At 45.0% G+C, this 23,665-nt stretch overlaps 7 protein-coding genes across 10 annotated transcripts; 3 read left to right on the top strand and 4 right to left on the bottom strand.

Annotated features, from left to right (window-relative positions):
- Positions 1-5,945: 5,945 nt before the first annotated feature.
- On the bottom strand, positions 5,946-7,986 carry LOC131263214 (nuclear envelope integral membrane protein). Its single transcript, XM_058265380.1, has 2 exons — positions 7,593-7,986; positions 5,946-7,521 (listed from the first exon to the last, which is right to left on the bottom strand). The coding sequence occupies exons 1-2, from the start codon at positions 7,684-7,686 to the stop codon at positions 6,362-6,364; spliced, it is 1,254 nt and encodes a 417-aa protein (XP_058121363.1). The 5' UTR covers positions 7,687-7,986; the 3' UTR covers positions 5,946-6,361.
- A 328-nt stretch (positions 7,987-8,314) lies between these two features.
- LOC131266350 (zinc finger protein 485-like) lies at positions 8,315-10,079 on the top strand. Of its 2 annotated transcripts, XM_058268834.1 has the most exons (3): positions 8,315-8,541; positions 8,602-9,746; positions 10,009-10,079. In XM_058268834.1, exons 1-3 carry the CDS (start codon positions 8,329-8,331, stop codon positions 10,022-10,024), a joined length of 1,374 nt encoding a protein of 457 aa, XP_058124817.1. In that variant the 5' UTR covers positions 8,315-8,328; the 3' UTR covers positions 10,025-10,079. The 2 variants fall into 2 exon arrangements, with proteins under 2 accessions (XP_058124817.1, XP_058124818.1); XM_058268835.1 differs by lacking the exon at positions 10,009-10,079 and having other exon boundaries at positions 8,602-9,881.
- On the bottom strand, positions 10,080-12,227 carry LOC131266349 (PIN2/TERF1-interacting telomerase inhibitor 1). Of its 2 annotated transcripts, XM_058268833.1 has the most exons (3): positions 12,048-12,227; positions 10,452-11,978; positions 10,080-10,267 (listed from the first exon to the last, which is right to left on the bottom strand). In XM_058268833.1, the coding sequence occupies exons 1-3, from the start codon at positions 12,148-12,150 to the stop codon at positions 10,263-10,265; spliced, it is 1,635 nt and encodes a 544-aa protein (XP_058124816.1). In that variant the 5' UTR covers positions 12,151-12,227; the 3' UTR covers positions 10,080-10,262. The 2 variants fall into 2 exon arrangements, with proteins under 2 accessions (XP_058124816.1, XP_058124815.1); XM_058268832.1 differs by having other exon boundaries at positions 10,080-11,978.
- Positions 12,228-12,489: 262 nt separating this feature from the next.
- LOC131266351 (la protein homolog) lies at positions 12,490-14,138 on the top strand. Its single transcript, XM_058268836.1, has 3 exons — positions 12,490-12,610; positions 12,771-13,720; positions 13,805-14,138. The coding sequence occupies exons 2-3, from the start codon at positions 12,785-12,787 to the stop codon at positions 14,135-14,137; spliced, it is 1,269 nt and encodes a 422-aa protein (XP_058124819.1). The 5' UTR covers positions 12,490-12,610; positions 12,771-12,784; the 3' UTR covers position 14,138.
- Positions 14,139-14,332: 194 nt separating this feature from the next.
- LOC131266352 (protein TIPIN homolog) lies at positions 14,333-15,300 on the bottom strand. Its single transcript, XM_058268837.1, has one exon. It carries the CDS (start codon positions 15,237-15,239, stop codon positions 14,373-14,375), a length of 867 nt encoding a protein of 288 aa, XP_058124820.1. The 5' UTR covers positions 15,240-15,300; the 3' UTR covers positions 14,333-14,372.
- A 316-nt stretch (positions 15,301-15,616) lies between these two features.
- LOC131266435 (histone-lysine N-methyltransferase SMYD3) lies at positions 15,617-18,505 on the top strand. Its single transcript, XM_058268956.1, has 5 exons — positions 15,617-16,147; positions 16,209-16,453; positions 17,245-17,372; positions 17,440-17,917; positions 17,980-18,505. Exons 1-5 carry the CDS (start codon positions 16,038-16,040, stop codon positions 18,408-18,410), a joined length of 1,392 nt encoding a protein of 463 aa, XP_058124939.1. The 5' UTR covers positions 15,617-16,037; the 3' UTR covers positions 18,411-18,505.
- LOC131266436 (cytochrome b-c1 complex subunit Rieske, mitochondrial) lies at positions 18,489-20,314 on the bottom strand. 2 transcript variants are annotated; one of them, XM_058268957.1, is made up of 4 exons: positions 20,036-20,314; positions 19,464-19,604; positions 19,142-19,389; positions 18,489-19,074 (listed from the first exon to the last, which is right to left on the bottom strand). In XM_058268957.1, exons 1-4 carry the CDS (start codon positions 20,232-20,234, stop codon positions 18,856-18,858), a joined length of 807 nt encoding a protein of 268 aa, XP_058124940.1. In that variant the 5' UTR covers positions 20,235-20,314; the 3' UTR covers positions 18,489-18,855. The 2 variants fall into 2 exon arrangements, with proteins under 2 accessions (XP_058124940.1, XP_058124941.1); XM_058268958.1 differs by having other exon boundaries at positions 20,114-20,314.
- Between the last annotated feature and the right edge of the window lie 3,351 nt (positions 20,315-23,665).

Genomic DNA, 23,665 nt, shown 5'->3' with positions numbered 1-23,665 from the left:
GCACGGAATGATACGGCGAATGGAATGTTCGTGGAGGACATACATCAACGGCATGCCAAACCGGGGCGTTGTTGGAGGATTGAAAAATGCCATATGAAGTGGAGGGGGAGGAGGGGGGCAATAGTCACCGCGGGAGGGGGTGAGGGTACCCCAAAAAATTCCGCAGTTTATCGCGGATAATCTCACCTGAAGTGAAGTCATTACCGATTCTGCCGCCGTGCGGACACGCACGCACACACACATGAACATGCCGGCCACACATGCAAAACGCACACACACACACACACGTGGCATCGGAGACTATGCACATATTTCTGCGTGTTCCTAGGGGATAAGGAGCCGGGGGGAAAGGAGTCATCTATGAGCCATGATCCATTCGGGTTTGTTGTACAATAAGGCCCCCCCCATCCGAGCGAAAGGGAATGGAAGGGGAAGAGAAGCAAAAAAAGGGGGTAACAAAAACAAGAAACCCCCCCGCGAGTAATAAAGCATTTTCTATCGTCTCCCGTGATTTTCGGCACTTACGTCAAACGAAACCATATGGCGCATGTAAAAGGGAGTTTCGGTTACGATCCATCCACTTTTCTAGCGTTTCTTCTTCTTGCACACCACGTTGTTGTTGTTGCTAGGATTCCTCAGCCCGCCAGGGGTGGACAGACAACGAACGCGACCGACTCGGACGGAATGGACAGATGGTTGGTCGGGATGGAGTACTCGCACACATGTTTAATACCCTCTCACACACACACACACAGTGGATCGTTGGACCGTCCGCGGGTCGAGTCAGGTTTGAGGATGGTGAAGAAGTGTATGAGATTCCGTTGGAAGATGTTGGCTAGATTTTGATTATGGCACGCAAGAAATATCCATGTCATTTTGCGCGAACCCTTCGATAAAAATAACAATTCACCGCAGCTCAGTTCCATTCTAGTCAAGTATTTTCAGTTAAACTTATAACTTCAGCATGTGTTCAAATAGCATCCGTCCACAAAATGGCAAACATCAACGCTGGAAACCTCGGGGGGAAAACAGCTACGGAACTCCAACGCAGATTAGATAAGGCTCAAAGCCAAGCGCCAATGGGAACCCTCCGTGGTGACCCCCCATTAGCCGGCCAATCCGCTCGCCCAGAGTTGATGTGTGCGGGTTAGTGGCTCACGTTTTCCCCATAAATAATTACATTCCACCGTTCCTTATCTACCACCAACCCCGAGGCGGGACACACTCGATGGACATTCTTATCTTATCACTGCACGACCGCGGCCTCTGTCCGATATGAGGCCAGGTTGGTGGAGGTCAGGGAGGGGGGGGAGGGTGGTTGGTGCTCGACGAACGAGAAAAAGCCATTCTCGTTGCATTTTCATTGGGCACGCAAAACTCCGGCAAATGGTAAAGTTCCATGGTGAGTCCCATGACTCATGGAGGGAAAATCCGCCAATCGAATGCGGACGATAAGCGCTGGGGTAAGTGAATACGTGGTGCTTATCGCGGATAGGAATGAAATTACCATTACGCTCGCCGAGCGGTTCGCCAAAAAGGTGAGATGTAGATAAACAATCGAGGCCATGCAACAAAAAAAAAGAAGCTAGAAATAGTTAAACCACTCGTCGGAGCGTGAAGAGAGTGATTTTTAATGTTTCTGCTTAAAGGGGTTCTTAGTAAAGTTCACGTTAAACACATTGTAGCATGCACAGCGGGTGACATCAACAAACTTTCCCAAGCTTCTATTCATTGCGATAACGGATTCCACAGGTAATCACTAAAGTTGGTTTGGCGCCATTTAATTACCTTACCAAGAACAAAACTATGAATTGATTTCATTCCACAATGGAGTACTTGTTCCATGGAACAAACAAACATTCGCCATTCGATTCCCGTGCTGCTCAAAAAAAAAACGAAACGAAACCGTCACCCCAACGAATGACGATATGCAAAGAGCGACCGATAAATTCTAAAAATCGATCCCATTATGAATGAATCGAAATTTAATGTGTCCAACGTACCGGTGGCCCCCTCCCAATAATTGTTGCCGATGGCATTTTTTTTTGTTTTATACGGTGATAATTTCAGGCTACTGTGGGGAGGGGGGGGGGGGGGAGGGGCGCCAACCCATTATTTCCATAGAATGTGGGGGACTCGTTCGGCTTTCTAAGAATTAACCTCCGGTAGGAAATACGCTTACGGTTCTTGTTTTTGCTTTTTCCATTTGATCTGGTTCGTCAGAATGAACGCCCAACAACGACGGTGGCGTTTAGTTTACTTTTGTTTTCACTTGTTTTGTTGTTGGCGCCATCGCTTTGTATACTTATTTCCACCAAATCTTGTCCCACTTTTGTTTAATGTACTTCAGATTAATTTATTCTAAAAGCAGCAATAATCAAAATAAATTATTTAAAAGATCAAATCAGTTATTCAATGACGTTCTCGGCGAATGAATGCAACTTCCGATGCTACCAGCGAAAACCGGATGTATTTCGGAAAACTCTCCTTCGCTCCCTTTTTCATATGTTCGACCAAAACCTAGTCTGGCTAACAAAAACACACACAGACAACCAATGGCAAACGTGTCCCTGCAGATGTCCCCATGCATTTAAACGGTCGCACCAGCTAGGGGGAGAAAACTCGTCGCGACTCCAAGGAGTCGCTTCCTTCTTCCTTCCGGCTGGTTCCACCCAACGAAACACGGCAGAGGATTCGTCGAATAGTAATAACGTTCGCTCCCGTAGCCCACCAAAACCCTCAACATGGAAGGAAGGGCCCCGTGGCGACCCTCGACAGGTTGCGCTGCCTGTGCATCCATCGGTACGCACACATCGACGCCAGTTCGGTCGCCAGCCGAGGGCCAGACTAGGACCGTACTACGCATCCAAGGTAGTCCCCCGGTGTTGTCGGTATTATACAGTTCCGTCCGCCATAGGCAGATATCCTATCGCTTTGATGGTGTTGTTACGTGTCTGGTCGTGTGGTCGGTGTGTTGGTGCGCGATAGAAGTGTTTTTCTTTTCCGTTCCGCCTCCCGTCTTTCCCTACCCATGGAGCTATTTTTGGACGGTCATCGTGGATTAGACGAGCCAAGCCGAAAGAAAGAGATTCGTAAAGAAAAAGGGAAGGAAGGATGAGTTCTAAAACTTGAGGAGAGATCCCCAACAAGCTAACGAACGAACGAAGAATCTTTTTATCACTATCCACTATCTCGGCCGTTGGGGGTTTTTCTAGTTTCTTTCAACCCAGAGCAGAGACACCGTCGTCTTTAACCACCTCGCAAAAGGGACGGAGAACCTTTTGCGCCCTATCGAGAAAAGGTGAATACAAGCAAAAAAAAACCGAAGGGAAAAAGAAAATCAGTTGTGACGTGAGCCGAGGCTAACAAAAGCGCGTAGTGATACCGCGCTTCGGTGAGGCGAGGCGAGTTAAATTTTAATCCGTTCTAGACGAGCGAATACGTCGCCGTCCATTGAACAGCTCCGCCTGGGGACGCGACGGCACGCGAAGCAATGCGCGAGGAACAATGGGCACCGGTGGCACCATCCCACCTCCCCCCCTCCTTTTGTGGCTCCTTCCTGCTCCGTCACGCATACGTGTGTGTGTACGTGCACGAGATTACAATCGCGGCCTCTCGCTTTGGTCTCTTGTTTTGATCCGAACATGCCGGGAGGGGGGAGGGGAAACACGCGAAACCGCTTCGCGCTGCCTTCCTTTTCGTTTCCTACGGATCAGTTTTTGACATTTGAATGTATTCCAACTGACAAACGACAGCGCGATACCACACTGTCGGAATGATAAAGTATCGACGCAGCAGGCCTTGCGACTGCTGGCGAGCAGAGAATGATCAAAGAATACTCTTGGGAATATCTGGCGGATAAACTCGCCCAATGGTGGCACATGATAAAGCCGACGTAAATTCATTATATCCTCTCTGCCACGGGGGTAGAAACTAAAATTAAGTACAAATGATAACAATAATGTATCGAAAACATTCCCCCCTGTGTGTACTTACCGGTTGTGGTCAACGGGGATATAATTTCACATGATTCGTCATCGCAAACCACTATCTGTGTCGCTGTGTGCGTGTGTGTGTGTGGTCGCTCTACTTCCTTTCCGTTGATCCCTTCACCGCCTTTTAAGCTCCGTCGTTTCAAGGTTGATGCCGGTCGGGTCGAAAATGATTCACTTTCAACAAACGGTGTATCGAAGGATCCGAGCCGGCATTAAGTAGTTTGCCACGCTCGACACTATTTTATATTTGAACAGTCAATCATGTCACACAGACACACACACACACACACACAGAAAAACACTCCTTCGAAAACTGTTATCAGTTTATCTGCACTTTTTGCACTTTCATTCTCAGTACCAACGAAGTAAAACTGATACGCGTGTCCCAATTGGAATAAAAAAAAATATCGATCACTACGAACGTTGCCAACATTGAGAGCGAACGAAGGTTGCTTTGATAGGTGAACCGCAAACGATGCAACGGCTGATTAAAAACTACTTCATTCTACAATGCACCGCCAATGGAGACCATCTGTCACGAACGAAGAGGGCCGCGGGGTCGCGATAGTAATGAAAATCCTGCTACACAGCGTGTGCGGATTTAGCAGCAACAAAAGACACCAGGTATCGGAAAGGTATTTGAAAAAAGGAATACTACGGCTTTCTGAACGCAAATGGCCACCGATAAGCCGATAGATGGGACGTTCTAATAAGATTAGAAGCGATAGGAAATGCCAGCCGGCAAATGGAAGAGCTTAAATAAACGTCACACATTTCCTCAAGTCGGTCCACCGATGATGGGAAGCCGCGTTGAACTACATCCGGCTATCGAACCGGCAAAGCGATACAAACAACCTCGCAAAGGATGCAAGGATAACGCGCAGTGTAACGAGCGATGTTGGCGAGGCGTGCCGAATTCAGTGGTTGATGATTTCCGTCTATTATTATCATTCCGAGGAAATTATTACTGTAGAAATAATTCATATCACGGGCGGCCAAGTAAAAGTACAAAGAAAAAAAATCACTGACGACAGTATTCCTAACAACAACAGAGGCGGCCCAGACAGCCGTGAACGTGCGTGTCGACGGATCGGTAGTATGAAATGTACTGGTGTGCGCTCGAGTCGGGTCTTCGGAACACCGTCCGTGACAAGCGTTGGTATTTGTAAACCTCGCGTTTTCGACCATTTTGACAACCGTTCCTAGACAAGCGGCACTCAGGTTGACGCAAGGACAGTTTTTGACAATTAACTGTTTTGTTGAGAGATAAGGTTATCTATTTGATCAATTGTAATGAAAAATATATAATTTACGGTTGGAATAGATAATTCAGTTGATTTCGTATGTCCCTGGATACCATAAACAGCACCATATGCTGGTGCTCCAAGGGTAGGCTTTTATGTCTAGATCAGGGGTCGGCATGGTCCGACCCGTGCACCAAATTCGGCCCGCCAGCTTATTTAATCCGGCTCTTACGAAAATTTTAGTGCAACATTAAAAACGATCTCAATTATTGCGATTTGTTCAGGATATTACACTTTTTTTAGTCGAAAATTCGCAATAAAATTGTTAAACGACCAGGCGTTTTTCTTGTATACATTTTCAGACATTTTATATTATTATTGATCTTTCCATAACACCATTGTCGTAAATCCCTCCATCTTGATGATATAATAAAAGAAATCAATTTATGATTTCGGGTTCTTTTTCATCATCTGGCCCTTTTCAGGAAACAAATGCCGACCCCTGGTCTACTTCACAAATTTAAGTACGGGTACAATTATCTTGGTCCATACCAAGGTATATGTATGCTTGTGACGCGTTTCGTCAATTTTGCTGTCCATTCCATTCACGAAAGGCCTCACGTGGTATTTAAAAACATTTTAAAAGGATTTATGCTAACAATTGTTCTTTCCGTTTGATAGAAGTGCCCTGACCCGTTTTGTTAGAATATTTTATTGAATTTAAAGAATAATTGTTCTATGGCGGTTACAGTATTTGTACAACTTTCGGCACAGATGAAATCGAGAACATTTCGAAAAAGGAGTCTTATAATCTCGTGTAGAACCTAAATTTAAGAACAGAAGTACAAGTACGTGGTAATTATACATCAACGCAACGTAAAACACCAGCCACAATTTTAAATATATTAGCTACGCAGAAGTGAAAAGGAGAGATATTTTTGAAGAATTATAAATACAATCAGATTGATTCATCGAAGAAAACGGATCAAATTGGCAAATGTGGAAAACGCTTCTGCTACTAAAAATACACAGCAATGTAGAACGTTCAATGAGCAATAGGATGATGCTGTTCGAACGATGTTTGGTGGCGCCTGTTTAAGTCTATCAATTACTCTGTTTTGATCAGGCATTTTCATCCTCCTCATCTTCGCTAAAGTCCACCAGCTCATCGGAGTCATGTAAACTTTGGCTCGAATAATGGTTGTCGTATTCGAAACACTCTTCCTCAAGCACATGAGGTGAACCCTCAACGAACGAGGCAAAGCGACGGGGTTCGTGCAACTTCATCATGGTACTCCACTGTTTGCACTCCGGGCTTCGGCAATATTCTCGCAGATCCTTGAGCGCCCTATCCGTTTCAACGCGGCCCTGCTCTTCAAACTCTTCCACCGTAAGCAATCTTCGACGAGCTGGAAACCGTTTGCGGAAACGGTTTCGTAACCAGCGAAGGGCGCTCAATGGGACGGAGATGTAGTGTCCGATGATGACGAGCAAGACCAGCGCGGTCGACAGCGTTCGCTGATAGCTGCAGAAGAATATCAACGTCAGCGCGACTAGTTGTAGGCCCCACTGTATGACCTGTTTACTGCGTGGATCTTTAGGTGGACCAAGACGGTAACAGATGAGAAAACTGATGGAGCCCACCACGGTCATGTACCAGAAAACGTAGTGCTGGTACTGGATGAAGATAAGACGCAAATTTTCGTACAACAGCTGCATTCCGTAGAAGCCAAGCGTCCATCCGCCGACCATGAAGCCGAGCATGAGGGGTCGGTAAGGCATCAGCTTGCTGAAGAAGTACACCATGGCCAATGCGAACGTTCCCAGTCCTACCAGGATTCCGCCGGAATAGTAGAACAGTGCGTTCTGGCTCATGGAACGAGCGGACGAGAACAGTAGTACACCGAGCGCGAGCAATCCGAATCGCCACAGATCGAATCGATTCAGCAGTACTTCGATCTCATACTTCCCGGATGATACGATCCCAAGGCAGCTCTGGTTGAACGGTTCCAGCTCGACCTGCCTTCGTTTCTTCGAGGCAAACACATTGAAGCTGAAAAGGCTCTGGTCTTCGTTCCAGTGCGCTTCAACTTCGGCAGGATCACTGCCCGCGTACTGGTTGAAATTCTCATGGTCACAGTTCAGTCGAATGGAGACGGTGCAGAAAGCGTTCACCAAGGTCGGCGGTTGCCCGGCGTAGCAGTAAATCATCAAACCCGGCTTATATATGCTCCATTCTTCCGGGGTGTACGTCAACACACGTCCTGGCTCAAGGAAAGTTTCTGTTGGGATGATATTAAATTTAAAGCATATTAGCATTATGTATTTGTTACCTGTTTGCTACCTGGCTTACCTTTTTTCTTGGCTGACTCTATGCTACCATAACACAGGAAAGGATGGAAGCAGAAGGCCAACAAAACACAAAGCAGATTTTCAGACAACTTCATTGTGGCAACTTTTAGCGATTACCAACATTACTCTTGGTATGAAATAAATTGAGATCGGCACGTTGTTGGAACGATACTATTAGTTATTTTTTCACTCCCAGAGTTGGTTGGTTTGGTAGCGTTTCCCGTAAGTTAACTTTTTCGGAGCTATGCCAGCCTAAATTCAACGACACTGCACATTAAGCACGCTTCGCGACGACAATACGTAACTTATCTGACCGTACGATACATTGCAGAATTGGTGTTGAGGTCGGTAACGAAAAGAAAAACAGCTCGCGGGACGCCGAAAGATGCTGTTGATCTGTGCGAACCACAAACAAACGAATAATAAAACCGGCTCATTGACAACCGCGCCAAATTTAGCGATGACGTAAAGGATGATATTCACACCTTGGTTTTAAAGTGTCAGAACGGTCAAGGTAAGCATATTTGTTGCATTTCCTGGCGGGAACGATGCAGTAGGGATATATTTTTACTTCGCTATGTAGTCTTTTTATCAATGCAGTTTACAGATTTTTCCAAATTTTGGAGCAATTACCAATTTATTTTTTCCTACTATCAACCGTCGAAGAGTGTTTGACAAGAAGGAAAGCCGATATCAACAAGCATGTTGACAACCACCGCACTGGCAAACATGATGTTATGAAGCAATCGAAATCCTTCGGGACGAAGGGAAATAGTTTCACCAATTTCAGTCTCTGCTTGGTGCGGATTGGCTTTTCTAGAACGATGGCAGACAAGAAACAACTGTGTAGAATTTGTGGCAATGAGGTGTTCGCTGAAAGCATTCAAATAGATTCGTATGTAGAAAGTGTGTCCCTAGTTCAAATGCTTAGTTACTGCACCAGCACGATTGTAAGTCAATGAATTAGTTTAAAGATAAACCGTCCTTATTTATTCGTTCTTTTGTTCTAGATTGAATCAAATGATAGAGCGCCAAATGCTTTGTGCAACACATGCAGAGATGATCTTGTGATTGCCTACAAATTGATTGTACTGTATCACAAAACCTCGAAACGTTGGCAAACATTGAACACCCGAAGTAGTATCGATTGTGCAGTGGAACAAATCGATGTTACTACTGCTCAAGCAAAGGATGGTAGCCCCGTATCAGTAAATCCATCCCTGGTCCCAGATCCGATTGCAGCAACGGATAAAAGCGAAACACTCCAGAATAGAAATTTAAAAAATGCAATTTTAGACGGCCACCCAAAGACGGTCGATCGCTGTACAACGTGTTCCACATGTGGGGAAAAATTCAACAACACATCGGAACTGAAGAACCACCGTAGTTTTGCATGTGGTATGGATGAGTTAATCTTGAAACGCTTGACCAACGAACGGGTCAAATGTTGCGGATGCAATGCTGAATTCGATAACTTAGACCATCTCAGGGATCACTCAAATGCGGTCCATAAACTGGATCTTGATGACGCTTCCAAGGATCCTCTGGACTGGAAACATGTCGTATGCAATATTTGCTACCGGCGATACAAATCTCGGAGCATATTGCTCGACCACAAGCAGCGTCCCTATCGTACGAAGGACCACCAGTGTGTCCACTGCGGAAAAGCTTTCCGCGATCGGTACACGCTAGACGATCACGAACGCGTCCACCGAGACGATCGTCCGTTCGTCTGCGGCATCTGCTCGAAAACGTTTGCCCTGAAGGAATCCTATCGCAAGCACCTTCGGTTGCACACGTTCGACACGGATCGCTTCAAGTGCGACGTTTGCGGAAAAGGATTCCGTACAAACGGTAACCTAACAGAGCACCAGGTAACGCACACGAGACAAAAATCACTGCAATGCTCCCGGTGCCCAAGCCGGTTTAGTCGTAAAAGTTGCCTCAAGTCACACATGCGCTTACATACGGGTGAAAAACCGTACAACTGTGACCTTTGCGAAGCGAAATTCACATTCTCCAGCGATCTCCGGCGTCATGTGATGGCCCACAATGGCGTTAAACCGTTCGCATGTGATTTATGCAACAAGGCTTACCCTAGGAAGGATTACTTAGCTAAACATAAAGCTTCTCACCATCAAATGGTAAATATAAGGTCCCCAACTTAGGATGAGGATCCCGGACTCATGCCCCACCAAGAAGGTGCTCACCAGCGACCCGCCCGGCACGAGACGACGAGGAGCTCAGCGAGCTCGGTGGATGGACCAAGTGGAGCAGAACCTGCGAGACATCGGATGCGACCGGGGTTGGAGGACTGCAGCCATGGACCGAGCAACCTGGAAAACGATTGGTGACCAGGCCATGTCAGCACGACGTGCTCAACTGCGAGCGGGCCAGTGAAGAAGAAGAAGAAGAAGGTCCCCAACCAATTAACGGACGTTTCGAACACGATGGAAAGAATAAACAAAATGCTCAAGTGATACATAAATGCAATGTTAGTATTCAGTATATTGTGCCCATAGAAAGTGCCGCTAGATCGGCGTGAATGCGGTAACCTTTTTCAACTTTTGCCACTTCCGGTGCACAGACACGGTTTCCGCCTTCACTTCAAATCGGTGCCTATCCAACATTCGAAACCTAGATTCTTTCTTAATCAGTTTCACGTCCTCGGTCAATCTGTAACCGACAATATTGCCAAAATTAGATCCAGGAAAAGCAGTTTCGTCCAAATGCTTCAGCACATCAACCTTCACGGTGCAGGTAACATCATCCTCCTTTTCACCGGGGGCGAGTGGAGGAGGCTGGTAGCAATCCGGTGTCTGGCTTGCGTCTGTTTGCTGAGCTTCTACGTTATCCTTACCCTCCGGTTCCTGCTGTGGTGCCGGTTTGGACTCCGCTTCTTTCTCCTTCAGTACCTCTTGTGTTATCGAGGTCCCTTCTGGTTCAGTGCTAGGGGATGATTTATTTTTCTTGGATTTTTTTCCTTTTGATACCTGGACTTCAGTGTTTGCCGCAACCTCTGGATTTTGCTGTACTGTAGTGGCGGTCTCTTCTGCTTCGATGCCAGTGGACACTTTATTTTTCTTCGATTTCTTTTTTTTCCCTTTCGGTACCTTTGCTTCAGCGTCATCTATAATCTCCGGTTCCTGCTGTAGTATCGTAGAGGACTCCTCTGGTACAGATACTTTATTTTCCTTTGATTTTTTCCCTTGCGGTACCTGTACTTCAGCAACATCCGTAGTCTCTGATTCGCGAGTGCAGATAGATTCCTTATCATTCTTGCCTTTTTTATTTTTCTTAATTGTTTCAATCGACTGTAATGTAATGGAGTTATTTGAATCGCCAACAGTAACTGGTTCCGAGTGAACGACAGTCCCGTTTGCCTCCTTCTCAGATTTATCCTTTTTAGATTTTTTCTTTTTCTTAGATGTTTCCAATTCCGACGCATCCTGTTCAACAGAAAGCTCAACATCTAATTGCTCCGGTTCATTTGTTTCGTTGGACAACGGTTCGTCCAGGTCGGGTTTGGTTTTCTTTGATTTTTTCTTTTTCTTTTTCGGCTCCATGGACTCCGTTTTGGCTCGATTTTCGGTTCCATTTTCCACCACGACATCGATGCTCGTTTCATGCTTTCGTTTACCTTTCTTGGGAGAAACTTCCGAAACCGGAACATCACCAACTACACAATTTTCCTCCGTGATTTCCGTGTCCTTAAGCCCGACTCTTTTTGCCCCCTTCTTTTTGTTTTTCTTCTTTTTTGGTTCAACCTGCTCGTCGTCAGCGTTGTCAACAGCTTCAGGCGTGTAGTATGTCCATCCTGGATGTCCGGCGGATTGTTTACCTTTCATTTTTTCCTTGAAATAATCTTCTACGGTTAAATTTGACTTAATGGTCGTAAGACCAAGCACTTTCGTCCGTCGATCGCCGGATTCGGAATAGTTCTCACTTGCATCCGCGGATGTATCGTTCTGCATTACAACCGGTTTGTTCAATTCATCCAGCGAACGCTTGCCAAATATGTTTGCCAGGTCCTTTTCGTTCGCTTGGCTCAGATCCTTGCCACGTGTGAACTTCGTGTAGTGAACGCGGGACCGCGATTTTTTCGACCGTTCTTCGAGTGACTGCAGCTGTGCCGTAGACTCGACAATGGGATCGTTTTCTTCTTCATTATCATCGCCACCACCGTTCAAGCGTTTCAGCAAATCATTGAACCCGGCATCGTGCTGTGTCCATTGATTGTCGGTCTGATCGGCGAAGCCAACACCTTCGGTGTCCTGTTTAAAGCGTAGCATAACCGGATTCACGATGCCATCCTCTTTCTTACCCAAGCCTTTGCCTTTCGTCCATCCTAGCTTGGCCAACATACGGACACCGAAGTTGTTTGCATCTGTGGCACGGAACAAACGTGGAAACAACGTGTTATTGTGACTAGATTAAATGAGCTGCATTACCATACCTTCGTACACCGCCGTAGTGCAATAATGCTTCTTTTCCCCGGCAATTCGCTTTTGACGATCTTTTACACTGGGAAGAGCATACGTTCCTAAAGCAGAAATCATTGTTAATAACTGCTTAATTTACTACAAAAATTGAGTAAATTGTAATGTTCTATGCAGCTAGAAGTAAACAACACCACATGGGGATAAAGGTTTGACAAACGAAAATTGACAGTCGAACCATCTGTCAATTCGGACAGGCTTAAGGTTGTTACATGAAACCGCACATATTATTTCGTTGGTCAATGCAATAAGAAATGATTTATTTGCAAAATTGTAAATTCTCATTTGAGAACATACAAACAATACACAATCGCAATATGTACATTATTTACACTGTTATCGAATGATTGTAAGCGCGAGTGGTTAGCTTCATCTATGTACCTTGAGTTACAAAATGTCACAAACGTCAGTGGACGAAGCTGGCAGCTCCAAATGCTTCATTTTAATCAGATTCCAGTTGTCCTATTCGCCGGAACGCACGTGTGGAAGAATTTCATCACTATTACCTCATAAAACACAGGTAAATAACATCAACTGTGTTCATTCGACATAAGTTTTGTGAAGTGTGTTTGTCCACTGATAGGACGAATGTAGAAAACTTCGATACTCGTAGCATGCTGCGAAACCGGCGGGAGTGGTGTTTCTAACCTTAAATTTACCATCATTCCTCTCCATTGCAGCTGCGTGCGCCATCATGACCGAAACGGACGTGCAAGCGGCCAAGCCTGAGGAGCCGAAGGCAGAGGTTGAGAATAGCGAAAATGAGAACAGCCCCGCACTGAGCGCGTCGGAGGCGGCGATCATCCGCCAACTGGAGTACTACTTTGGCGATGCCAACCTGGCGAAGGACAAGTTTATGAAGGATCAGATCACTAAAGACGAAGGTTGGGTACCGCTCGATGTGCTGCTTACATTCAAGCGCCTCAAATCGCTCAGCGAGGACAAGAAAGTGATTGTGGATGCCATTTCCAAATCCGAGGAGGGGCTGATTGAGGTGAGCGAAGACCGTGAAAAGTTGCGCCGCCACCCGGAACGACCGCTGCCCGAGATGAACGAGGAAACACGCAAGGAAATCTACACCCGCACTGTGTACGTAAAAGGGTTCGCAGCCCAGGATGGAACTAAAATGGACGAGCTGGTGGAGTTCTTCCAGCCGTACGAAAAGGTGGTCAACATTGTGATGCGCCGTTACTTTGACAAACCGACAAAGAAGTACCTGTTCAAGGGTAGCGTGTTCGTCACCTTCGCTACGGTGGAGCAGTGTGAAACGTTCCTGAAGGAAAAGCTTGCGTACAAGGGCAAGGATCTGATCTGTAAGATGCAAAATGATTACTTCGCTGCGAAACAGGAGGAGGAAAAGGAACGCAAGCAAAAGGTTGAGGAACGGAAGCGCAAGAAGGAGGAGGCCAAGACAGCCGCCACTTCACATCTGCCGACCGGGGCTAGTGTTTCGTTCGAGGGCACCGGTGCAGACACAACACGCGAATCGATCAAGGAACAAATCCTCACCGTTGACGACACCCTGGCGGTTGCCTTCATCGACTACCAGAAGGGTGATAAGGCGGGTCACGTACGTTTCACGGAGGCAGATGCGGGTAAACGATTCGTCGGCAAGCTAACGGAAAACAAGGTCAGTAGAGGGTAATCCCAGCATTTCATTTATTGCACGATGAATCACCAACTATGTTTTTTTTTATCTTTTTCCCCAAATCAGCTTAAAATTGATGAGAACGAAGTAACGTTCGAAGTGCTCGAGGGCGACAAGGAGTCGGAGTATTTGAAGAAGGTTGTTCAGGACCAGCAGGCCCGGCGAAAGGGTGGCAATGCGAAGGGTAAAGGTGGACGGGGTAACCGGGGTAACAACAATCGGCATCACGGAGGCGGTCACAACAAAAGGCAACGCGACAATGGCAACGACGGAGGTGATGATGAGCCACCGGTCAAGAAGACCGACACGGCAGCCGCCGTGAAAGAAGAAGGGGCTAAGGAAAAACCAGCCACCGAAGAGAAAAGTTCACCAGCGAAAAGTGAAGTGAAAGCAGAATGAAATGTTCGTTACAATTTAACCGGGATTGACAGACGACGGTATATATTACATATATAATTTTTATCTTAAAATTTCACTGTAATTTACCCCTAGCTTTTCTTACGTTGTTTTATGTAAAAGGAACTGCGAAAGAGTAAGATTAAGAATCGATAATGTTAATGTGAACATGTAAGAAATATATCAGCGAGATGTATTTGGAGATAAAAGAATACTAAGCTATTTATTTTCATTTGATTTACAAAAAAGATCCATCGTTCTCACCACTTACAGCTTCTACGTTTTCCTTTCCGGTTACATCTTGCGCTTGAGCCAATTGCCGGGCTTTACGGATCTCTAAAGCTCGCTTTCGGTTTTCCTCTATTTTCGCCTTCAATTCATCGCTAACACTGACCGAACTCTCCGGAGGCACAACTTTAGGCCCAACACTGCTGTTGCCATCCTGTAAACCCTTGTCCTTTCTTATCGTATCGAACGTGGTGTCCATCGAAATATCTGCAATGCCGGAGGTGTTACCCAACGACGTTCTACCCCGTGAGATTGCGATCTGCTCGTCCAGCATGCTGTCCAACGGGTCCAACGGTAGGTTAAAACGGTGGTTCACAACACCCTCATCCCCATCGTCATCATCGTCCGACCGGTTGGCGGCCGCTTCATCAATCTCCTGCTGCAACAACCCGGTACGGTATTTGTTCATGTAAGCTTGCACGATCTTCTTGTTACCGAGCTTCTCGATCGTGGCCACACAATCGTCGAAGTGGTACTTGGGGTACAATCGGTGCGCCCAGTGCTCGTACCGGCGCATCATACTATCCAAATCGGCCAGCTCGTAGCCCTTCCCTCGAAACCGGAAGTCTTTGAAGTGATCTTGCAGGCCGATAATACCACGCGGTCCGCTCAGTTTAGCCGCGTTTAGCATGTTTCGCGGGTTGCGCACCGTCTTTTTCTTCGGTTCCAGTTTGATCGGTTGCGGAGGACCACCCGTGCCATCGTCGTTCCCGTCGCCTCCGACATCGTCGGCTGGAAGTTCATCGTCCGATGGAATTTCTCCCTCATTTTCCTCCTGCGCGAGCGTGTCACCGAATAGATGATCGTAATGGTCCATAAGTATCGCTACACTGATGAAATAAACGATTTGATTGTGACCGAAAACAAATGTAAATAAACAAACGTGTCGCAGGATCGCAATCACGAAAATGCGCGCATTTTAAAATACAAGGTATATAGACACTAAGATATATTTTGTAATATTTACTGCATTTGGAATTCCTTTTGGAAGAAACCGTCTTTTTAACAAATTACCAGAATTATCGGATTTATTGGATAGAAAAAACTTTATTAGATGAACATAGATTGCAAGATGTTTTAATTTTATTTTATTTTCAGTTTATACAAGGTAAAGAGACAGCAATACGAAGCAAACGTAGGTACGTCAAAATCATGCGTTCGATTTGTTTACTATCATTTAAATGGCGAGCAACTAAAAGCACCACTTCGCCGAACACAAAGCTGTGGTGTCGTAAAAGCTGTTGTCTAAAAATATACTCCATTTTTTACGGATTTGCGTGTTATATTTATGCTTCCCATGCAGTTTTCCCGTTTGGTTCGTCGGCCATACTCAAAGCCTAGGGCCCCGTTCCTGGTCGGTCGTGCGTTGTCTGTCTGGTTCCAGCTAATTTCGTAACAAACAACGTCGCACGTCGGCTTTCGAGGCGGATGTTGGCGCGATATTTTTAAATCATCACCCCCCGGTGCTGGTGCTGTGCAGTAATTAGAACACCGGTTGAGTGCAACGTTGAAAAGAATCTTTGTTGTGGTCGTGCTCTGATTTAGCTCCACTAGCAAACCACCCGTTGTTGCGTACGGTCGGACAGTGTGAAGGGATAACCCGTTCAATATCAGTATGAAAAAATCTTTTCATCGTCGAGGCGATCTGATCCTACAGGAAAAACCGTTTGCCTGCGTTTTGCAACCACAATACCGCCAGCAAAGATGTGATCGATGCTTTAAGCAGTGAGTTCCGGTGCACAAAAGAAACCCGTTTTTTATGTACTTACATCCTGTTTCATTTCAGGGGAAAAGTGTTGAAATGTTCCAACTGCCTGTACGTGCGCTACTGCAATCGATCCTGCCAGACGGAGGCTTGGCCGGATCACAAGGATGAGTGCGTCAAACTGAAGGCGCTACCGGCTGGTCTGGTCGTTCCGGCAGCGGCTCTCATGATGGCACGTATTATAAGACGTTTGCAGAAAGGTGGTGACTTTCAGAAGGGTTACTACACGCCGAAATACTATCGACGGTTTAATGATCTGATGCCACGTGAGTATCCATACCAAGTACCGTTCTTTTACCTCGGGGATCTTTATTACTTGCTTCAATTTTTCAGTAGCTCTCGTTTGGTAGACTATTTACCATGAGCTCGCCATTACCTAATATCTCCCATCGTTTCTTTTCAAACCATCCTTATGATAAGGCTTTAGTTCTGTTTAAAAAAAAATATCCAATAGCCAGATAGTAAGTCGAAAGCACCCTTCATAAGATCACGTTTGTATCCCGTTCAATCGTTCACATGGGGTATTGTAATGGTTCTAAATTAAACGATAGTTGTTAAGACTATATATTTTATGCAATGCGTAATATAACAATATACTTTTCTAATAATCATTTATATGTTCAACTTTAAAACTCCGTGATACATTCAAGGGCTTCCTGTATCACCGATAGTGTAAAATGTGAGGCGAAACTTTTTGTTTGTGTGTTTGATTTTTGTTGGTTTATTTAAGGTTTTTCTCTTTTTGTATGTTTTGTCTTTAGTTTATTTTTAAAATGCTATGAAAACATTTGACATGATTGTTAAAACAAAACGCCATCAAAATTGTTCGTCTTTTGCACGTTAGATTATACGCGTTTCGCTTTCAAAGTATCTCATAACATGATGACCACCACACTTGGCACCTAACACCGGAAGCGCTTCGTTGTTGGTCATTGGTTTTTTTTCTTTCGTGTTCACGTCGCATGCGTGTTTGGTACTGCAATCGGTGGAGAATGGACTGAATTTGAAAATTTTGATTCTAATCGAGCGAGCACGTGCCGTTTGTTTTTCCGGACAGATGAGGAAAACATCCGGAAGGACGCCAAGCGGATGGAACACTTTGAGTCGCTGAGCGTTGTCCTGTTGCGTTTGCTCGACGAACCGGCCATTCTGGCGGGTGGCGAATTGCTGAGAATTTACGGCAAGGTAACATCTAACGGTATATGAAAGATCACGTGTTTTATCATCATTTATTTTAACTTTCCTTCAAAAGATGTGTATCAACAGCTTCAACATCGTGGACAGCGAAACGATCACCATCGGGACGGCCATGTACCTGGGCGCATCGATCCTCGATCATAGCTGTCGGCCGAACGCCGTACCAACGTTCGTCGGCGATACGCTGCAGATACGACTGCTGGAGGACTACAACGGGTCGGAGGTAGACTTTGGTAAAATTTTCATCTCCTACATCGACCTTCTCAATCCGGCCGATGCGAGACAGAGCGAGCTGGCCGATCGGTACTATTTCCGGTGCGAATGCGAGCGCTGCCGGGATGAGGCTGAGAGGAAGCTTATGAATGCAGCCGCATGCCCGAATGCGGACTGTGACGAACCGCTCGATCTGGATGATGGGCAGCTGGCCGCGTGTCCCGCTTGCAAGGCGGAAATAAAGGATTCCCGGAGGGAGCAGTTTGTCGAAATCAGCAGTTTCACGAAGGAACAGTTGGCCAAAATGAAAGATGTTGCATGTGAGTAGTTTAATCAATTTGTCGTGTACGATGTGTGTTATTACAAATCAATTGTATTGCAGATCTCGACGTTTGCCAACTTTGTCTCAAGCGACAAAAAGGAATCCTACACCAGTACAACGTGTACTACCTGAAAACGCTCGATCATGCGTTCGAGTGTGCGATCGATATGGAAAAGTGGACCGAAGCGATCGGGTACGGTTTACGGCTGGTGGACGGCTTCCGGAAGTTCCACGGCCCGTACCACCCACTCTTCGGGTTGCTGCTGCTGAAGATAGGCAAGATGCAGCTGTACCTGTGTCAGTTCGCGGAAGCGATGAAAAGTTTGCACGCAGCTGAAAAGATCGTACGGGTAACACATGGCGATCAGCACGATCTGTACCGGCAGCAGCTGGTGCCGTTGTTGTGTGACGCTGCGCGAGAGTTTGAACTGTCGGAAGAGGCCAGAAAGGGTTCGGAGAGTGGTGTGGAAATCAGGGAGATATTGCAGTAATGAGTTTTGTTGTTGGATGGGGATTATGTTTCCCCCATTGGAATAGTTGGATAAATAAATTAAGAGGAAAAGTTCTTGGTTAACATTACCAATCAATTTATTAACCAGCAATCGTGTCATTGTTCTACTATCGGTGAATTGGTTTCGGCGTTTGGTTGTTTCTGCACCCTATCATTCCTGGTTGCTAGCTTCTCCGGTGACTCCGGTCGTCGTCCGGTCTATGACGGCATGAATTGCAAATACTAACACAAGGACCCCGGGTGTTAAAGGTCCATTCGTCGGAGTGCATTGTGCATCTCTCACTTCACTTTCTATCTTTTACCGAAGTAGTAGCAGGTGTTTTGCGATAGATACGTTCTTTTACTACTTATTTGAAAGGGGGATTGTTTACTTGGGCGGGGCGCAGCAGAATGTGAGAGGATGTAGGGGGGTGTAGGTGCGGTTTTTAACCGACAATAAGGAGACCCTCTTCCGGGAATTCGTAGTACGGCACTTCCAGGTTCAGCGGAGCCGGTCCCTTGCGGATACGGCCGGAGGCATCGTAGTGGGAACCGTGGCACGGACAGTAGTATCCACCAAAGTCACCGGCATTCGCAATCGGGACACAGCCCAGATGCGTGCAGACACCAATCACAACGAGCCACTCTGGCTTCTGGACACGCTCCTACAAAGTGAAAAGAAATTATTGATATTTTTCTACCCATTTTGCCCTCCCTCTCTTTAATGCTTACGGCATCGTTCTGGGGATCACGCAGTGTCGCAACCGCCACCGACTGCTCCGCCTCGATCTCCTGCGCCGTACGGTGACGGATGAACAGAGGCTTTCCACGCCACTTGAACGTCACCGACTTGCCCTCGGGGATGTCGGCCAGCTTGATTTCGATCTTCGACATGGCCAGCACATCGGCGGAGGCGCTCATCGATGACACGAAGGTGGACACGAGCGATTTTGCGACGTACGCGGTCGACACGGCGGCACCTGGAATGAGGGGTGGAGGCAAACCATAAGTTAAGGGTAAGTATAAGTGAAAGTCAATCGAATCGGAAACTTACCGCCCACCAGCAGGTACGTGAACGCGGCCCGGTCATCGGCGGTGTCGTTCTTGGCGTTCGGGCGTTTCACCTGTTCCCGGCGATATTCGGAGAAGTCCGGCACACGGATGTCGGTGTGGGCCAGGCGGATCTGGGTTGCTCCTGTCGGAAACAAGGACACACGTTCGTTAAAAGAAATCCACCTGATCCTTGCAAGCTGATGACGTTTGGTGGTTTGTTTTGGTACGTTCTCAATGTGAAAGGTTAGATCACATCTAAACTGGTGAAATAGATTCTTTTGCGTAAAGCGCTAAGGAGGACTTTCCGGTCCAATATCTGGTAGCTTGAATTTGTTTTGAGTATCTCAAATGTTTCAAGGGTAAGCGAGATTTCCTGCGCCTTTATCGACGATCAAAAGATTGCATTACATAACGAAAGTTTTGCACCGTCTCTGGTTCTCGATTCACCGAACTGTCAAAATTCACTACGTTTTTCGCAGGATACTTATGCAACATAAATAGTGCGGAATGCACACTATTCCCTTCGCGCGGCGGGATCGTGTTCAATTTTAATGAATGGTTTTGAGTATTAACCTGTGACGCCTGAAACCACCCGATAGTTGGAGCTCGGCAAGTTGGCACCAGCAATGTTGCTAACGAGGGGAATCTGACCTGCAGCGCTGGCCGATTTGCTTTCCACCTTCGCGGCACCGGCCACAGCGGGCTTTAATCCATTGGTGACGGAGTGCGAGACACCACGGAGCGCGGACAGCTTGGCCAGGTTGGGCAGCATCGTTGAGTCGCGGATATTTCGGTGAAAACTGCAGAAAACGATCTGGCACAATCAACCGATAGGAAACTTAGCGCACAACGAGGTCTGTTGTGGAAACAGGTGAATACATACAGTGCAAAATGTGACAGCGGGCGAGAAAATATTTGACAGTTACTTACTAGTCAAGCCAAGGTCAACGTACATTTTGATGGGACACACAACTTGTTATATATGCATCTTTGGCTATATTTCGAAAATCGGTTTCGAAGACCAAAAACACGTGTTTCGACATCGATCTACTACGATCTAAATTATTCGTTACTCTGTGGCACATTGCAATTATTTCACAACACAAGCACCATTAAGCGATCACTATAAAACGAATGTATGTTTTTCAGTGTGGACCATGCATGATGGGAATTAACTAATCACATGGCATCATACCTCCCGATGCTTGTAATAGAAAGTATAAAATGCGCTGCTTCTAAATTGTGGAATTTTATTCGTGTCAAAACCCGTTACATCAATCATAAATGTATAGAGCCATATTTGTGATTTCATGCGCTGCCTCTGCAGTGGCATTAACAGTAATGTTTGAAAATTTTGAACAATTTAGTGGTTTTGATCATGTCCATTTCCAGCTTCGCGTCCGTAAGCTGAACCGAACAACAACGGCACTGAACGGGTCGGTTATTATGAATGTACGGACCGGGAACGATGTTTTGGTACGTAATTTTTTTTTAACGGAACCATCAGTAATACCGCGCTTACAACTTACACAACCCTTTTGGTTCCAGGTTTCACTGGATCTGTTCCATAGTCGGCTCGGAAACAAACAGTTCAACCACTATCCTATGAAGATACCAACGAGCGGTCTCTGCGATTTCATCGACCACATGCACAACAACTATAACAAGTCGTTTGATATGATTAAAAATGTGCCCGCCAAAGGAGAGTTTCTATTTCGCCACGGTCTATTATCGTAAGGGATCTTGTGTTTCCAAACGACATTATACCCCCCGTGTTGCCTAGGGGACTTTGGAAAGCGCTCATCACTGGTGTAATATCTGAGAATGTTTTATTTTCTTACAATTTACTTGTTAAACTCTATGACGATTTTATGTCTTGAGACAGATTTAAAGATTTCAATATTAAATATGTTATATTAAACATACAAGTAGGGAAATGTGGGACAATATGTGCTGGTGGGCACTAGCATAATGTGAGCTGCATTTTTATAAAAATATTTTATTTTGGAAAATAAGATCATTTGTAAACGAGTGTACTTAAAAACACCTAAAAATTACGAGCATGCAATTTACATGAAGTTATTTTATGTTATTATTTCATTTTTTTTTTTTACATTTTGTGGGTTTTGCTTGAATGATGGAATCTGATCTTTGCTAGTTTTATCGGCGTTTCTTTGTATCATGCACCGTGTTGTATTAGCACGTTTAAAGTATGCATGCAATTACAAACATTTTCAGAATATGCCAAACATTGCGTGGATTTAATACTCATGCTGATGCATCACTATCCACTTCCTGTGTACGAACTGGACCGCGTATTTAACACGTTTCCTACTCAACCTATCTTGCTGCCTCCAGTATTAAAGTAAAAATGTGTTGATTTCTGAAACAACCATACTGATGAAAATGGTGTTTCCCTTTTAGATTGGTATTGGAACGCAGTGGTGAGCATTCCATGCAATTACTACGATTTTTTTGTTACAATTTGTTTTTCAAATAATTGAAAAACGGCACCATTCTTTGCGAGTTTCAATATATGGCTACAAACAAATGTTTACATACGTCTGAAGCCTTGTTTCTCAATCATTTTTATTGTTCAATTCATTGTTTAGAAATATCGCTTTCACATCCTGCCACGACGTATTCAAGTGGAATGTCGAAGACAATGTCGTTGTCATCGTATAAACAAATGTTCAATCCTGCATTATCTGTTTAAAGCTTTGTAAATTTAAGAAATTGTTTGAATCTCAATCATTTTGTAGAATGAACTGTTCACACGAATTGACAGTCAAAGAATTGCACATGTACTGCACGTTTTGAATAATTAACTCATATCTGCAGAATTCAAATAGACGATGAACAACCGATGATAACAACAAAGCTTTCTAATGGTATATATTCTGGGGCAAACAGTTCATCGTACTTAATGAAGTTGTGTTTTGCAGTTTGAAAGTATAACATCATGTGCAATGTTTTGTTGCTCTCCTTGTGTGTGACTTCAACGGTAGCTTTACAAGGGATGTTCGAAAGTTTTGAACAAAACAGTGGTGAAGATATAGTATTTTTGGACTTACGCGTGCGTAAAATAAATCGCACGACGTCCGCATTAAATGGAACGGCCATTGTGAGAGTACCTCTAGGAAACGATATCCAGGTATAAGAACAAATTTGTGCTTTTGAAAATTGCTACTAATCGTTGAGGTTCTTTGCTTATTTCAGTTATCAATGGATTTGTTTCATAGCCGGCTCGGGAACAATCAGTTCAACCATTATCCAATGAAGCTTCCATCGGCCGGACAATGCGATTTTGTTAAAAATATGCACAACAACTACAAAAAACAACTAACGTTGATTGAAAATTTTCCCGCCGAAGACGAGTGTCCAATTTCACCCCGGACTGTAGATATCAGGGATTATGTACTTCCATCTGAGGTGATACCGGCAATAGCTCCAAGAGGACTATGGAAGGCAACGATTACCTATGTAAGATCTGAGAAAACTGTAATGGCTTACACGTTCCTATTTAGAGTAAGCGATTATAACTAACTATACTTTGAAATTTGTTGCTTTATATTGTTCGCCTTTTGAGCACATCTTCTAGTGTTTCGATGTGATGAGTATCGTCAAGATAATAAATAAGACTATCATATTACTGATTGAAGATGAACAAAAAGTTATACTATGCTACACTAATAATTCTGATGCAATAAAGTAATACTAAGGATCAAAGCCTACTGGTGTTAAAAAGAACACGGTGGTTTAGAAATATAGTATTCATTGCACCGAGTCGCATTCATTGCACAGTACTTATATGTACAACAACAGGATTTTACAAATAATTTAAAAAAATCTAAATTATTCCTACATTGGCAGATTGTTGTTATATATCAGAAATGTCCAGTTATGGTTTTGTCTAACCATTCCAAGATGTTTGGAATTTGGATGGCAATTTTGTTTTCGTCGTCCTGTTCAACGAATTCTCTATTTAACAAATAACCCGGTTGGCAGAAATTAAATTTTGTTGTTGCTGTCATGTAGTCACAGCAAGAGTTTCAGCAATCTACCATGGTAAATCTTGCTGTAACTACATGACAGCAGAAAAAAGTTTAAATTTCTGTCAACCGGGTGAGTTTCAGATTCACATTCACATCATATCACAGCCTACCAATTGCACGTGACTAGTTAATTGTTTGGATATTTCTG

Source organism: Anopheles coustani, chromosome 2 (assembly GCF_943734705.1).
Source record: "Anopheles coustani chromosome 2, idAnoCousDA_361_x.2, whole genome shotgun sequence".
NCBI lineage: Eukaryota > Metazoa > Arthropoda > Insecta > Diptera > Culicidae > Anopheles > Anopheles coustani.
The sequence above is the reverse complement of the archived record's forward strand: the minus strand, read 5'-3'. Positions and strand labels throughout refer to the sequence as shown.

Excerpts from the sequence above, each read along its gene's own strand:
- LOC131266436 (XM_058268957.1), bottom strand. The coding sequence starts at position 20,234 with ATGCTGCCCAACCTGGCCAAGCTGTCCGCGCTCCGTGGTGTCTCGCAC. Across the intron at positions 19,605-20,035 it reads GGTGGTTTCAGGCGTCACAG|GAGCAACCCAGATCCGCCTG; the intron begins GTTAATACTCAA and ends TGTTTCCGACAG. Across the intron at positions 19,075-19,141 it reads GTGATCCCCAGAACGATGCC|GAGCGTGTCCAGAAGCCAGA; the intron begins GTAAGCATTAAA and ends TTCACTTTGTAG.
- LOC131266350 (XM_058268834.1), top strand. The coding sequence starts at position 8,329 with ATGAAGCAATCGAAATCCTTCGGGACGAAGGGAAATAGTTTCACCAAT. Across the intron at positions 8,542-8,601 it reads GTTACTGCACCAGCACGATT|ATTGAATCAAATGATAGAGC; the intron begins GTAAGTCAATGA and ends CTTTTGTTCTAG.
- LOC131266435 (XM_058268956.1), top strand. The coding sequence starts at position 16,038 with ATGAAAAAATCTTTTCATCGTCGAGGCGATCTGATCCTACAGGAAAAA. Across the intron at positions 16,148-16,208 it reads TGTGATCGATGCTTTAAGCA|GGGAAAAGTGTTGAAATGTT; the intron begins GTGAGTTCCGGT and ends GTTTCATTTCAG. Across the intron at positions 17,918-17,979 it reads CAAAATGAAAGATGTTGCAT|ATCTCGACGTTTGCCAACTT; the intron begins GTGAGTAGTTTA and ends ATTGTATTGCAG.
- LOC131266349 (XM_058268832.1), bottom strand. The coding sequence starts at position 12,150 with ATGATTTCTGCTTTAGGAACGTATGCTCTTCCCAGTGTAAAAGATCGT. Across the intron at positions 11,979-12,047 it reads CACTACGGCGGTGTACGAAG|ATGCAAACAACTTCGGTGTC; the intron begins GTATGGTAATGC and ends TCCGTGCCACAG.
- LOC131263214 (XM_058265380.1), bottom strand. The coding sequence starts at position 7,686 with ATGAAGTTGTCTGAAAATCTGCTTTGTGTTTTGTTGGCCTTCTGCTTC. Across the intron at positions 7,522-7,592 it reads AGAGTCAGCCAAGAAAAAAG|AAACTTTCCTTGAGCCAGGA; the intron begins GTAAGCCAGGTA and ends TCATCCCAACAG.
- LOC131266352 (XM_058268837.1), bottom strand. The coding sequence starts at position 15,239 with ATGGACCATTACGATCATCTATTCGGTGACACGCTCGCGCAGGAGGAA.
- LOC131266351 (XM_058268836.1), top strand. The coding sequence starts at position 12,785 with ATGACCGAAACGGACGTGCAAGCGGCCAAGCCTGAGGAGCCGAAGGCA. Across the intron at positions 13,721-13,804 it reads GCAAGCTAACGGAAAACAAG|CTTAAAATTGATGAGAACGA; the intron begins GTCAGTAGAGGG and ends TCCCCAAATCAG.